We start from the raw sequence: 14,554 nt of genomic DNA, 5'->3' as shown, positions 1-14,554 counted from the left end.
GAGTGCTACTAACTGAGCCATGGTTAGCACTCAACTCCCTGTCAAAAAAAAGTGTGGTGAAGGGCTTTTGCCCAAAACAATGACTCTCCTACTCCTTGGAAGTTGCCTGACCTGCTGTGCTTTTTCAGCACAACACTATTCAACTTTGACTCGCCACAATCTGCAGTCCCCACTTTTTCCTACTTAACTCACGATATTGTTTGAAGAAATTAAAAGGTAAAGACTCAAGATCCATTCAGAAATATTATTGGTTTTCATCAAAATTTAAAAAAGGATTTTTAAAAAATCCAAAAAATGAAACTCTTTTGTGCTGATAAACACAACTTTACATGGTAATGGGCAGATTGATTGAGGGGTGACCTCTTCAGGATCAAACAGAATGGAAGTGGAGCCGGAGAAAAAAAAATGTTTACACTGCTTATTGAGGAACTAAGCATTCTAACTAATTATACAAAAGTTAGCAAATTTCAACACCATCATCCTCACGCAGCAAAAACAAACTAAATAGTCAGACGAGATTTCAGTTGTTAATTTAATCAATGTCTTACAAGGAGAAATTGTGGTATAACTATACTTGCACATCTCTAAATGTTTGTTCCCTCAAATGTACAAGGGATTGTATTTGAAACCCATCATTCCCAGTTTTGTTTCAGCCCATCTCCCCATGACGGAGCATTTTGTTCGAACAAATATACTACATGCTCACACCCAAAAAAAAAGTGTACCCTTCTTCCCATGAGCACAACATGAACATGCCCAATTTGCACCTGCCATTCCCTTATGGAACATAAAAAAAATTGGGAGCACAGACAGATCATTACTTAGATTGACTGAAACCCACTCAAACAGCAGCAGTAAATGACATTTATGTCGTAATCACCAAACCTCCTTGAACTGCCCATTCTGAATCCATGACCTCTATACAAAAGATGCATACCAAACACCACAAATTGCAAGTTCCCGTCCAAATCAATCATCCTTACTCGAAGTTAAGTCACTGTTCTAAAATAGTGGAATTCTCTTCATATTAGCAGTGTTCATCATATGAATTGCAGCAGTTCAAGAAGGCAACTCACCATCACCTCCTCCAACATAGTATATTAGGTACTGACCTACCAATTACTCCTCTAGATCATGACACAAAACCAAAGACATTCCAAGACACCTGAATTTTGTGCCAAGAATACAAACTACAACTTTGTGGCTACCACAAGCTAGATGCACAGCAGAAAAATTAAAAATCAGACTATAAAGAGTGTAAAAATTCATGTTTGTTCAAAAAGAGAAGTAGGCACAAAGGCAACAACATTGTGAACATGAACAATACTTTGGTACCAAACTCAACATTTTCTTTCTGCCTTATATTTGTAAAATTGGAGTCAACACTGGAGCATCCTACAGAAAGGCTGAGTGTTTAGGCATACTACAGTATTTTGGAAGTCAAATCAAGTCTTCTATATTGAAGTTTCCCTCTGAAGTAAACATAAGGAGATCCCATGGTCCAACTGTGAACTGCACCATATCTTTCTATTATGGTAACTAATATTAATTCAATAATCAACATAATAATCAGATTACCTAGTCATCACCTCATTACTGTTTCTGGGATCTTGTTGCATATAAAACTGCCAGTCGTGTTCCCACTTTATCACAGTGACGACACACCATGGATGTCTAAGTGCTTTGGAAATACTAGAGGTCCTGAAAAATTGCTTTATAAATGCAAGGTCATTCTTTCTCTTGCAAAAAACCATGGAGCTGTAAATCAAAAATCACATGTACAATACAAGCTTCTGCCTGCTCTTTTAGAAACAAACTGTTTGTAAAGTGTTCTTTTGTAAATGAGATTTCCAATTCGAAAGCATAAACACAATAATCCTAGTTGAGAGAGAGAGAAGTTGTTGGGCAAGGTGGGTGTCTTTCAGTCAGTCAACCTAAGAAACTGTCTGTATGTGGGCTCCCAAAGTTTTATGATGTATAAAGGAGAAGCAGGTGCAAATTGAGCAGATTCAAAGTGTCCATATAATTCATAATTCTTTCAGCGAAAATTATGTATTTGAACAGCATTTCACCTTGGTTAAATCACTACCTTGCACAATTTGTGTTTTCATTTCTGGTGACTTTTCTAAATGCACAGATAACGAGCATCGCCATGGGTTTGGACATAGTTTTAATATCCACGCCTTGTTATCAGCTAAGTACACACAGAGTCCAAATCCAGATTCATAAATCAGCCCATGTGGAATTTTCTACAGCATTACGACAGGGGCAACACAGTGGCTCGGTGGTTAGCACTGCTGCCTCACAGCACCAGGATCCCTGGTTAGATTCCAGCCTTGGGCAACTGTCTATGTGGAGTATGCACAATTCTCCCAGTGTCTGCGTGGGTTTCCTCCGGGTACTCCGGTTTCTTCCCACAGTCCTTGGGAGGTCATGTTGCGGCTATACAGGACATTGGTTAGGCCACTGTTGAAATATTGCATGCAATTCTGGTCTCCTTCCTATTGGAGAGATGCTGTGAAACTTGAAAGGGTTCAGAAAAGATTTACAACGATGTTGTCAGGGTTGGAGGATTTGAGCTATAGGGAGAGGCTGAACAGGCTGGGGCTGTTTTCCCCGGAGCGTCGGAGGCTGAGGGGTGACCTTATAGAGGTTTACAAAATTATGAGGGGCATGGATAGGATAAATAGACAAAGTCTTTTCCCTGGGGTCGGGGAGTCCAGAACTAGAGGGCATAGGTTTAGGGTGAGAGGGGAAAGATATAAAAGAGACCTAAAGGGCAACTTTTTCCACGCAGAGGGTGGTACGTGTACAGAATGAGCTGCCAGAGGAAGTGGTGGAGGCTGGTACAATTGCAACATTTAAGAGGCATTTTGTTGGGTATATGAATAGGAAAGGTTTGGAGGGATATGGGCTGGGTGCTGGCAGGTGGAACTAGACTGGGTTGGGATTTCTGGTCGGCATGGACAAGTTGGACCAAAGGGTCTGTTTCCATGCTGTACATCTCTATGACTATGTGCAGGTCAGGTGAATTGGCCATGCTAAATTGCCCATAGTGCTAGGTGCATGAGTCAGAGGGGAAATGGGTCTGTGTGGGTTACTCTTCGGAGGGTCAGTGTGGACTTGTTGGACTGAAGGGCCTGTTTCCGCACTGTAGGGAATCGAATCTAATCTAATGACACACTGTCATCAGATGCTACAGGGTAGTGGTAGTGAACGAGGAGTGCAGTGTGATGACGACTTTGAAGTTGAATTCCACAGCACAAGCTCAGCATTAAGAGGCATTTGGACAGTTTTTTGAAGAGATGGAAATCATGAAAAAGCTCAGTATACATGCAAATTCAAGTTCAGAAGATTTAGGTTTGTAAAGTTAGACAGCCTGACATGGAGGTATGGTAGTCCAGGGAAGATTTGCAACATAGAGGTTCAAAGAAGGGTACCATAATGGATCCCCTCAAGTATTTGAAGTTCTTCCACTACCGAATGGAAAAAATTGAGTCCATGAAGTACAATCTCGATGTTGGTGTCTGAACTGACCATTCTGTAGTGGAAATTTGTTACTGAACTGCATTCTGTGGGGCTCATGAATACAACGAACTAAGTGGATTAATTGTGGAGGACAAGCACAGGGTGGAAAACACCATAATTGGTTGATCCTAAGAAGGAAATCAGTCTTTTTTGGGGGGAGAAGGGAATGTGTACAATAGTGGTAATTTTGCATGCAGTTAGACTTAATACAGGCAAACTGTAGTATTATGATTCCATCTATTTAGGTAGCCAATTATGTGATATCTCCTTAAATGTTGTGGAGGAGTGAGGACATGCAGTAAAATGTTATGGTCCACGTTGGAACCAATTTAACAGGTTAAGGACTGGTTAAAAATAATGACTAGTGTATGCACCATGCAACATTCAATTGTGTTCAGATGTTAACAATGATTGCATTTGTAGAACCCTTGCTTTACCAGAAAACCATAGGTTCAAGTCCCAAAACATAGACTTCAATACAGAAAAAAATCAAACTAGAAACTCCATTGTGACATTAATGGAAGACGATAGTACTGGGGGAAAGAGTTCACTCAATGGCAAAATGTTTAACTAAGACTCCATCTGCTGTCTCAACTGGATGCAAAAACAATCGCATGGCACTATTACAAAGTGCAGGTAGGTTCTTGCTCAATGAGCACCACAAAATAAAAATTACATGGCCATTATCAGATCGCTGTGCGTTTCATATACTGCAATTATGGGTATCTTAAACTGTGAAGTGATGTAGGTCTTTCTAAGGTCATGTACAGCAAAAAATTGCCCATAGTATTAGGTACATGAGTCAGGAGTAAATGTAGGGGAATGGGTTACTCTTCAGAAGGTCAGTGTGGACTTGTATTCTGGCAAATGTGACTGGCCCCAGATCTCAAACTATCATAGCATAACAGATGTCAAACAGAGGTCAGAGACTTTCCACGAGTTAGACTTCGACCTGAATAAGTTCTTTTAACATTAGAGCCGTCTTGGCACAAAGATATATTGAAAAAACAAACAAGTTATAGTTGAGAATGGGAAATCTCTTGATGTTTGCTAATTTCAAAAGTAGAGTATAATAATTAATGTCAGCATTAATAACCAAGTTAAATAAGGTTGCAGACTTGAGAATCTTTATACATGTTGTCAAACATTTTAAACCTTACAGCCACTTATTCTGTCCCCTATCATAACAACCCACAGCATCTTCCTGTTCATAATGTAACATCCTTTCCATATAACTGTCTTTATTCAATCTCTAAGATTACCATTGATGAGGGGCAGAATCAACCAAAAAAAGGGAGGGCTTTTTACTGCAGACATTGTCTGTTCATTAGTTCTACTTCAAAATTTACACGAACCCACCAATCTCCAAAAACACAAAAATAAAATCCAACAGTGCAATTTCATGGTGGTATTAACAAAAAGATCCCTTAACTTACTTCTTCCCCTGATGATTAGGCAAAAAAAGTGTTTTAAATGTTTTGACTAGCTATACAATAACCATGAAAATGGCAAATAATATGTTGCCGAAGTTGCAAAAAAAAGGACAAGAAAATGTGGTAAGTGTTACATTTGACTACTTTATAGGAAAATAATTATGTTGTTTTGCTCAAAATTAAGAATTGTGTATAAAAATAGGCATGTCTTGTTTTAACAAGTCAGGCCACAATTGGTATATAGTGACAAGCTTTGGTCCCCTTGTCTAAAGATACACTGGCATTGCATACAGTCCAGAGGTTAATTAGATTAGATTCCCTACAGTGTGGAAACAGGCCCTTCGGCTCAACAAGTCCACACTGACCTTCCAGGAGAAAGTGAGGACTGCAGATGCTGGAGATGAGAGCTGAAAAGTGTTGCTGGAAAAGCGCAGCAGGTCAGGCAGCATCGACGTTTTAGGCATAAGCCCTTCTTCAGGAGGGTGTGTGCCAAGCAGGCTAAGATAAAAGGTAGGGAGAAGGGGCCAAGCAGGCTAAGATAAAAGGTAGGGAGAAGGGACTTGGGGGAGGGGCGTTAGGAATGCGATAAGTGGAAGGAGATTAAGGTGAGGGTCATAGGCCGGAGAGGGGGTGGGCGCGGAGAGGTCAGGAAGAAGATTGCATGACGGATATGGAAGGATCCCTTGGGGCCTTGAAGTAAGCGGGGGGGGGCAAGTTTTGCATTTCTTGCGATTGCAGGGGAAGGTGCCGGGAGTTAGGTTGGTGGGGGGTGTGGGAGTTGCGGAGAGAGTGGTCTTTCCGGAACGCTGCTAGGGGAGGGGAGGGAAATATATCCTTGGTGGTGGGGTCTGTATGGAGGTGGCAGAAATGACGAAGGATGATCCAATGTATCTGGAGGTTGGTGGGGTGGAAGGTGAAGACCAGTGGGGTTCTGTCCTGGTGGCGATTGGAGGGGCAGAGTTCAAGGGCGGAGGAGATGCAGTGGAGAGCATCGTCAACCACATCAGAGGGGAAATTGCGGTCTTTGAAGAAGGAGGCCATCTGGGTTGTTCGGTATTGGAATTGGTCCTCCTGGGAGCAGATGCAGCGGAGGGGGCGAAGGAATTGGGAATATGGGATGGCGTTTTTACAGGGAGAAGAGTGAGAGGAGGTGTAATCTAGGTAGCTGTGGGAGTCGGTCGGTTTATAGTGAATGTCCGTGTTGAGTCAGTCGCCCGAGATAGAAATGGAGAAGTCTAGGAAGGGGAGGGAGGAGTCTGAGACGGTCCAGGTAAATTTGAGGTCTGGGTGGAAGGCGTTAGTAAAGTGGATGAACTGGTCAACCTTCTCGTGGGAGCACGAGGTAGCGCCGATACAGTCATGGATGTAGCGGAGGAAAAGGTGGGGTGTGGTGCCAGTGTAGCTGCAGAAGATGGACTGTTCCACATATCCTACGAAGAGGCAGGCATAGCTGGGGCCCATGCAGCTGCCTATGGCTACTCCTTTGGTTCGGAGGAAGTGGGAGGATTGGAAAGAGAAGTTGATCAGAGTGAGGACCAGTTCAGTCCGTCGAAGGAGGGTGTCAGTGGAAGGGTACTGGTTGGGTCGGCGGGAAAGGAAGAAGTGGAGGGCTTTGAGGCCTTCGTGATGGGGGATGGGATGTCCATGGTGAAGATAAGGCACTGGGGGCTGGGGAAGTGAAAATCATGGAGGAGGTGGAGGGCGTGGGTGATGTCCTAAACGTAGGTGGGGAGTTCTTGGACTAAGGGGGACAGGACCGTGTCGAGGTATGAGAGATGAGTTCGGTGGGGCAGGAACAGGCCGAGACAATGGGTCGGCTGGGGCAGTCGGGTTTGTGGATTTTGGGCAGGAGGTAGAAACGGACGGTGCGGGGTTGTGGGTCTATGAGGTTGGAGGCGGTGGATGGGAGATCCCGTGAGATGATGAGGTTATGGATGGTCTGGGAGATGATGGTTTGGTGGTGGGAGGTGGGGTCATGGTCAAGGGGTCAGTAGGAGGAGGTGCCGCGAGCTGGCGTTTAGCCTCAGCAATGTAAAGATCGGTGCGCCAAACTACCACCGTGCCTCCCTTGTCTGCCGGTTTGATAGTAGTGACCTTCCGAAGAGTAACCCATTCCCCTACATTTACTCCTGACTCATATACCTAACACTACAGGTGGGCAACTTTGCATGGCCAATTCAAAGTGCACATCTTGGGATTATGGGAGGAAACCTGAGCACCCAGAGGAAATCCACACAGACACGGGAAGGTGGTTGACAGAGTTAACTCCAGGTATGGATGGATTTTCTCATGAGAAGAAGGAGTAGTTTGGGTTTGTTACTTGCTGTGGTGTCGAAGAATAATGGCAATCTTATTAAAAGATACGTGATTCTTCAGGGATTTGACAGGGTAGATGCTGAAAGATTGCTTCCCCTTATAGGAAAGTCTAGAGATCAATCTCGACTAAGATTACCCATTAAAAACACAGAGGAGAATGTCTGTCTATCTAGGGAATTTTTACCATGGAGGTCGGTCAAGGCTGCGTCATTAAGGATATTAAAAGGCTGAGATAGACAGATTCTCAATCAATATGGGAATCAATGAGATGGGGCAAAGACAGGAAAGTTAAGTTGAGACAGAGTGGAGATCAAACATAATCTCCTTGATAGAGGAACAGACTCTATAGAAATTGAAGTAGGACATCCAGTCAAAAAAAAACTCAAAATTTCAAGTCGCTCCATTAGCTGAATTTTCAGAATGTCTCTTATTTACATAAAACTCAAACCAATCCACCTCAGCATCTTCCATGACCACAATTAAAAAAATTCAGTGGTTGACCTCACTTTATCAGATCTCCTATGCCAGAAATGTAATATTAAACTGCCTCTTCACAGAGCTGAAAAATTTACCTTTACAAAGTTTTCAGTGTTAGAAACCATAACATCAAGGTCAACAACTGGAACGCTGACAAAACAGTGCTCCCGTTACATAAAAGGCTGTAATTAGCACTAACTCAACTACTGCCTCTCATACTATTGAATCCCTTTATGGTCATTCCACCTAAAAACAATTATTATTAGATGGCCAAAGATGGAACTCCTAGAATACTTCAGCCTCCCAAGTTGGCACAGAAGTCAGTTGTCTTAACTTTGAGCACCCCAGAAAATGTACCATGATCATGGCTCCACAGCTATTATGCACATTTCCCTGGACCTCAACAACAACTGGGATCTTTTAACATACTGAAGTATCCAAAAGGCACTTCCACACAGCACTATAAAACAAAACATGACAGAGCCATCTTAGGAAATATTACAGCAAGTGACAAAAGATGATTGAAGGTGTAGGTTTTAAAGGAGTTCCTTAAAAGGAAGCAAGGTGGAGATGAAGACCTGTAGGGAAGGAATTTTAGAATGCAGCTGAAGATAGCAACAGTTCATGCAATCTCAAATAAAGGTCAGGGAACATGACTGATCAGTGTTCTGAATATCAACTCAGAAAAACTCACTGACCAGTTCAAGAACTTAATGGAGTCATAGTAATCACTCATTGGGAAAAGAAAAGTATCCTCTACTCTTTCAAAAATAAGGCTATGTACCATTCTCAACTTCTGAAATATATAGGCCAAACACTATATGGCTCTTAATGTACATCCCTGAGATAGCTGCATTGATCTCTCCAAAAAATTCAAGTAGCTAACTTTGCATGATAAAACATGTTCTTTCATAATCAGGATCACCATAAGATACACCAAACAGGAATTAAGACAACTGAAACAATTGTCACTACGTTTAATATAAATTGTCATTACAATAGAAATAACCAAAATCTTAAAAAGGTCAATTGATCACTCTTCGCAGAATGACAATACTATTAGAAATTTCATAGTGTAACACTGAAGTAGACCTAAAATATGCAAGCTGAATATGAAATTTTTGACCCCAGAAAATATTCTAGTCCATTCTCAGTTGCCCAAAAACATTAGAGGACTAAAATCCCTGAGAGTCTCCAGCAAACTGGTGGGAAACATCAAGAGGTTCTTCATCTTCAACAAAAGCACTCAGAAGGTGACAGAAGTGATGAAAAAAGTTATCAAAACTCGAGAAACGCATAAAGAACTAGCTCCTGCTGCAGACAATGCAGGTTGACGTCAAGGAGGTTTTCTTGTTGAGGTCCAGGGAAATCTTGAAGAAAAGATGTGGAATTGTCAAGAGCCAAAAACAAGATAATTTTCAGATCCAGGGGCCAGACCATGGAGCAGGACAAGATGTGCTCATGTTTCTTCTTCCAGGAAGTGCTCAAAGAGAGTCCTGTGGTCAACAGCCTGGAAGTAAATGATTGCTCAGTGACATGATCTCAGACTGAAATTGTGAGAATCGGCAAATCCTTTTAAACGAGAGTGGATGACACAAAGCAGACAGACAATACAGCCTCCCAGTCATTCCTGTCCTCTACCAGACACACCTTAAAAATCACAGCATGTCAAAAGAGGCTGGGCCAGCCTTTACCTTTTTTGGAGACAGTTCATGTCAGCGCCAAAACATCTCTGCTGAGGTTCTACAGGGTAGTATCCTTGGCCCAACCACCTTCAGCTGCTTCAATGTCCTTTCTCTAATCACAAGGTCAAAAGTAGTGATGTTCGCTGATGTTGAACATTGCAAATGGTGATTGCACAACCACACAGATACTGAAGCAGTCCACATTCAAATGCAACAAGATTTGGACAATATCCAGACTTGGGCCGACAAGTAACATTCATGCCACACAAACGTCAGGCAATGACTGACTATCTAAAATGGCCCCTTAACATTCAACCGTGTTATTACTACTGAATCCCCAGGTATCAACATCCTGTGGTTACCACTGATCAGAAGCTCACTGGACTTGCCATATAAACATGGTGGCTACAACACAGGTCAAAGGTTTGGAATATTGTAGCAATTAACTCACCTCCTGACTCCCTCACTCACCATCTTCAAGTCAGGTATGTGATAGAATACATCCCACGAGCATGGACAGGTGCAGCTCCAACAACAATGAAGCAGCTCGACGCCATCCAGGACAAAGCAGCACACTTGATTGCCAGCACATCAGAAACATCCACTCCCTCAAATCAGTGATGCTCAGTACACAATGCTGCTACTATCTACAAACTGAACTGCAGAAATGCAAAAATCATGAAACAGTATCTTCCAAACCCATGATCACTTCCAACTAGAAAAGTACAAGGGCAGCAGATACATGGGACAACCAGAACCTGCAGTTATCCTCCAAGGCACTCACTATCATGACTGAACTATATTTGTTCCTTCACGGTTGCTGGGTCAAAATCCTGGAATTCCCTCCTTTATGGCATCATGGATCAACCTACAGCACATGGACTGCAGCAGTTCAAAAAGGCAGCTCATCACCACCCTCTCAAGGGCAATTAGGAACAGGCAATACATGCTAGCCAGTAACACCTATGTCTCACAAGGGAATAGCAAAAATCTTAATTCAAAACTATTTCTGTTGGAAACCAAAGTGAGAAAATTCCTCCAATTTCCAGTAAGATCCAAGTATTTTAACATGTTTTGAAAAATTATTTACAAAATTAATAGTGTCAGTTGGTCCAGAAACTATTTGGTAATTCACTTCCCAGATGATTAAAATGCAGACTCACTGCTTGGTAAAAGACAAGAATGGACATACTGGAGCCCATCATTTTATTTGTCTAAATTGGATACAACAGGTGAGAGACTTCCCCCTTGCAACAGTTTATAACCCAAAGTACATCCACATGCAGCATCAGCTACAGTATTGAAGTTCTATTGTTTAATAAGCCAAAAAGTTAGCCTTTTTTACAATTACACCAATCACGCTAATTATTCTTTCAGACCATCAGTTTGGTCCACAATATCCGAAGAGGTCCTCAGGCTTTCTGGTCCACCTTGGAATCCAGCATAATCAAGTATTACGATGGCAGCAACGCAATAATTGTGTTCTTTATATTTAGTTATTTTCATAGCAATTAATTACACAACTGCTTTCTACAATCTTTATGGGAATGGTCCCAGGAATGCAAAGCTTAACATGAGGAATGTTTGAGAACTCAGGGTCTTTACTCAATGGAGTTTAAAAGGATGAGGGGGGGATTAATTGAGTATTCTGTATCTTTCAATGGCCTGAACAGAGGAGATGCTCAGAAGATGTTTCCACTGGTAGGAGAGACTAGGACCAGAGGGCACAGCCTGAGAGTAAAGGGAAGATCTTTTAAAACGGAGGTAAAAAAGAAACTTCTTCAGCCAGAGTCACGAATCTATGAAATTCATTGTCCCAGAGGTCTATGGAGTCAGGTCAGAGTATATTTAAGATGGAGATAGATAGATTTCTTTATTGTCAAGGAGAATAAAGGTAATGGGGAGAAAGCAGGAGAATGGGGTTGAGAAGCTTATCAATCATGATTGAATGGCAGAGCAGATTCAGTGGGCTGAATGGCATAATTTCTGCTACTATGTCTTATGGTCTTATCAATGTACAGCTTTTTCTACTTATCTGACAAATAATTACAATATTCCAAAGTGTTCCCCACTCTGAAAAGATGGTGATTTGTTAAGTTAGATCAGATATTTTACTTGAGTGTTTCAGAAATCACAAAAAACTACTAGTACTAATATTTTTTTAAAATTCACAAAACTTCACCAGAGTCAGGACAACCAAGCATTAAATTTCTGGAAAAGCTCAGCAGTTCTGACAAAGGATCACTGGACCTGAAACGTTAACTCTGATTTCTCTCCACAGATGCTGCCAAACCTCAGCATTTCCATTAATTTCTGTCTTTGTTTCTGATTTCCAACATCCAGAGTTCTTCCGATTTAAATTAAAAAAAAGAATCAAGCTTATCCTGAAGATACTTGGTCATTTCCATTCTTTTTTTCAAAATCGAGATTTACTTGACCAAAATTGTTGACAATTCTATCTCACTTGCCCAATAATCCCTTCCAGGTATCAGGCTACCTTTTACGTCACAAAGTCCACAATTTGCCTTCAATCGAACCTTTCACTAAAAGCAGCACACAGGCTTGAAACTTGAAATCTCAGTCTCGCATTCACTTTCATTCTGTTCACTGTCCAAAACCCCATAAGCAAAAACCACATGATGAACATGCACCATGTTGCAACTGATTCCAAAATACCCCGACCCCAAAGTCATTTGCAACACAGTAACCACAAGGGGGAAGAAGATCAAAACATATCAGGTAAAACTTCACTTAATTATGGTTTAATATGTCGAAAGCTAATAACTGCGATAACCAATAGCAAAAAATCGTATGCACACAATAAAAGTTGCTTCCGAACAGAATGTCATATCATAATCAGCAAAATACGATTCAAAAAAGTCAAATTCACCAAATTAACAAACTTATTTGTCAAACCAGTTGACAACGGTAGAGGAAACATGTTCCTTTCACAAGTTCTCCGTTCCTATTACTGAAATATTTAACTGATTTAATATAAAATGCCTGTAAAACGGCATTTTAGCATCCTTCACTGCACCTCTAAAATATCAAAAACATCAGGTCCATGGTTCGATACGTCAAGCCTCGAATTTCTTGGAAAAAAAATTACAATAAATCTCGCAAATTCATAATTCAAATATAAACACATACTGGAGCTTCAAAATAACTTTTACCTTCCGTAGAGCAGCGACGAGTAGACCCCGCCATTTGGGTGCATTGTCCTCACTGAAGAAATCGTACTGTTGTTGTGGCTGCTGCATGGTACAGCCTCCGGCCCCCGGACGCGCACCCGCAGCCTTTTTCCAGTCAGTAAGAAGATTGGACGTTTTCTTCTTCGATCGCCACTCCTAGGACCGATCTTGAAATTATTCTCTTCCTCCGCCTTTTGCTCCCTGTCCGACTTCTAAAGCGTTCGCCGACAGCTTCTTATCCGCACAGCCCCCCCCCACCACCCCTCCTCCCTCCCCAAAAGTTTCAAAGTGATCGTTCCCCTTTCCCTTTTTTGTTACCCCCACCAGCCCCTTTTGCTGTCGTCGCTGGTGCTCGCGTTCACCTCTCTCGCACGCCGGGGACACCATTCGGCTGCAAAGCAAACGGGGAGACGCTGGACACGGCAGCCAACCAACGGCTCAGGCTCGAGACGAGGGGGGTGGGGGCCGCAAGAGTAAGACGGCGCGATCTCGAGGCGAAAATTCAACGGTCGCCCTGGATCGAGGCGGGGGGAGCCAGTCGCCAGCTGACCTATATACACACACAAATTTCGATTTGTCTCTCTTCCACAACCCCCCCCCCCCCCCTTTGAAACTCCCTTTTCACTGGTGTGAACGCCCACGATTACATATTGAGAGCCAACCCCCGAGGCGTCAAATACTGGCCGAGAATAATTTTAAAAAAGGAGAAACAAGTCACCCCTTCTAACGATAAATATAACAAAAATATCCCGTGTGTTCTTCAAACTTGAGAGCTTCAAACGTCTGCGCATGCGGCCGGATAGGCAGGGGGCCGCATTTTCTTTCTCAACCCAACACGGAAAAGGAACAGGAGAAAAGATTGCCCTGTTTACGCTGCCGTGTTCCGTGCATTCTGGGAAACAGAGTTCATTCTTGATTGCAATTGCAGCAAGTTTATTCACGTTCATAGTTTCATTGAGTGTGGTTTTACTGAGCGAACGATCCTTTGGACCGATTCATTAAAAAAAAACTTAAAATACAAATACGTCAGCTAACAGCAGGACTCCTGAATATTGATGTTTTCTCTAGCTTTGCTCCGGATATTATTATTGTTGAGATGATCTAACGGACCGAAGGCAACACAAACCAGGTAAAGGAGGGCTTGGATGGTCAAAGAACATTTCCTGACGGACGTACTGCAGCAACTAGGTGAACTATAAACGACGTGGACGAGAATATAGGAGGCAGAATTAGTAAGTTAGTGGATGACACCAAAATTGATGGTTTAGTGGAACAGTGAAGAAGATTTTCTAAGCACAATGGGATCTTGATCAACTGGGCCAGTGGGTTGAGGAATGGCAGATGGACTTGAATGCAGATAAATGTGAGGTATGGCATTTGCTAACACAAACCAGCGGGGCTTACACAGTTAATGATACAGCACTGGGGAGTGTTGTCAGACAGAGACCGAGGGGTGCAGATACATAGTTCCTTGAATGTGGCATAACAGGTAGACAGGATGGTGAAATAGGTGTTTGGCATGCTTGCCTTCATCGGTCAGAGCACTGAGTACAGGAGATGGGATGTCATGTTACAGCTGTACAAGACATTGGTCAGACCACATTCGGAATACTGTGTACAATTCTGGCTGCCCTGCTGTGGAAGGATGTTCTTAAACTGGAAAGGGTGCAAAAAAGAGTTACAAGAATGTTACTTAGACTGGAGGGTTTCAGTTATAAGGAGGCTGAGACATTTTTGCCATGGGGCATAGGAGACTGAAGGGTGACCTTATGGAGGTTTTATAAAGTCATGAGAAGCATGAATAAAGTGAATAGCCAAGGCCTTATCCCCAGTGTACGGGATTCAAAACAAAAGGGCATAGACTTAAAGTGAGAGGATAAACATTTAAAAGGGACCTGAGGGGTAATGTTTTCACAGAGTGTAG

The 14,554-nt window shown here is 42.3% G+C and overlaps 2 protein-coding genes across 4 annotated transcripts in view; one reads left to right on the top strand and one right to left on the bottom strand.

Moving 5' to 3' along the window:
- LOC122553001 (son of sevenless homolog 1) overlaps positions 1-13,385 on the bottom strand; it is a 299,123-nt gene extending 285,738 nt beyond the window's left edge. For both annotated transcript variants that reach the window (XM_043696383.1, XM_043696384.1), the window contains exon 1: positions 12,613-13,385. In XM_043696383.1, coding sequence (XP_043552318.1) covers positions 12,613-12,699 — 87 coding nt within the window. In that variant the 5' untranslated portion in view covers positions 12,700-13,385. The remainder of the gene's footprint in view (positions 1-12,612) is intronic.
- A 170-nt stretch (positions 13,386-13,555) lies between these two features.
- The window catches only part of LOC122553002 (retinol dehydrogenase 13-like), a 92,967-nt gene continuing 91,968 nt past the window's right edge, over positions 13,556-14,554 (top strand). The window contains exon 1 of one of the 2 annotated variants that reach the window (XM_043696392.1): positions 13,556-13,759. The gene's annotated coding sequence lies outside the window, so the exon portion shown is untranslated. The remainder of the gene's footprint in view (positions 13,760-14,554) is intronic. The other variant, XM_043696388.1, reaches the window with a different exon arrangement.

The sequence above is a fragment of the Chiloscyllium plagiosum genome, chromosome 9 (assembly GCF_004010195.1).
Source record: "Chiloscyllium plagiosum isolate BGI_BamShark_2017 chromosome 9, ASM401019v2, whole genome shotgun sequence".
Classification (NCBI taxonomy): Eukaryota; Metazoa; Chordata; class Chondrichthyes; order Orectolobiformes; family Hemiscylliidae; genus Chiloscyllium; species Chiloscyllium plagiosum.
The sequence above is the reverse complement of the archived record's forward strand: the minus strand, read 5'-3'. Positions and strand labels throughout refer to the sequence as shown.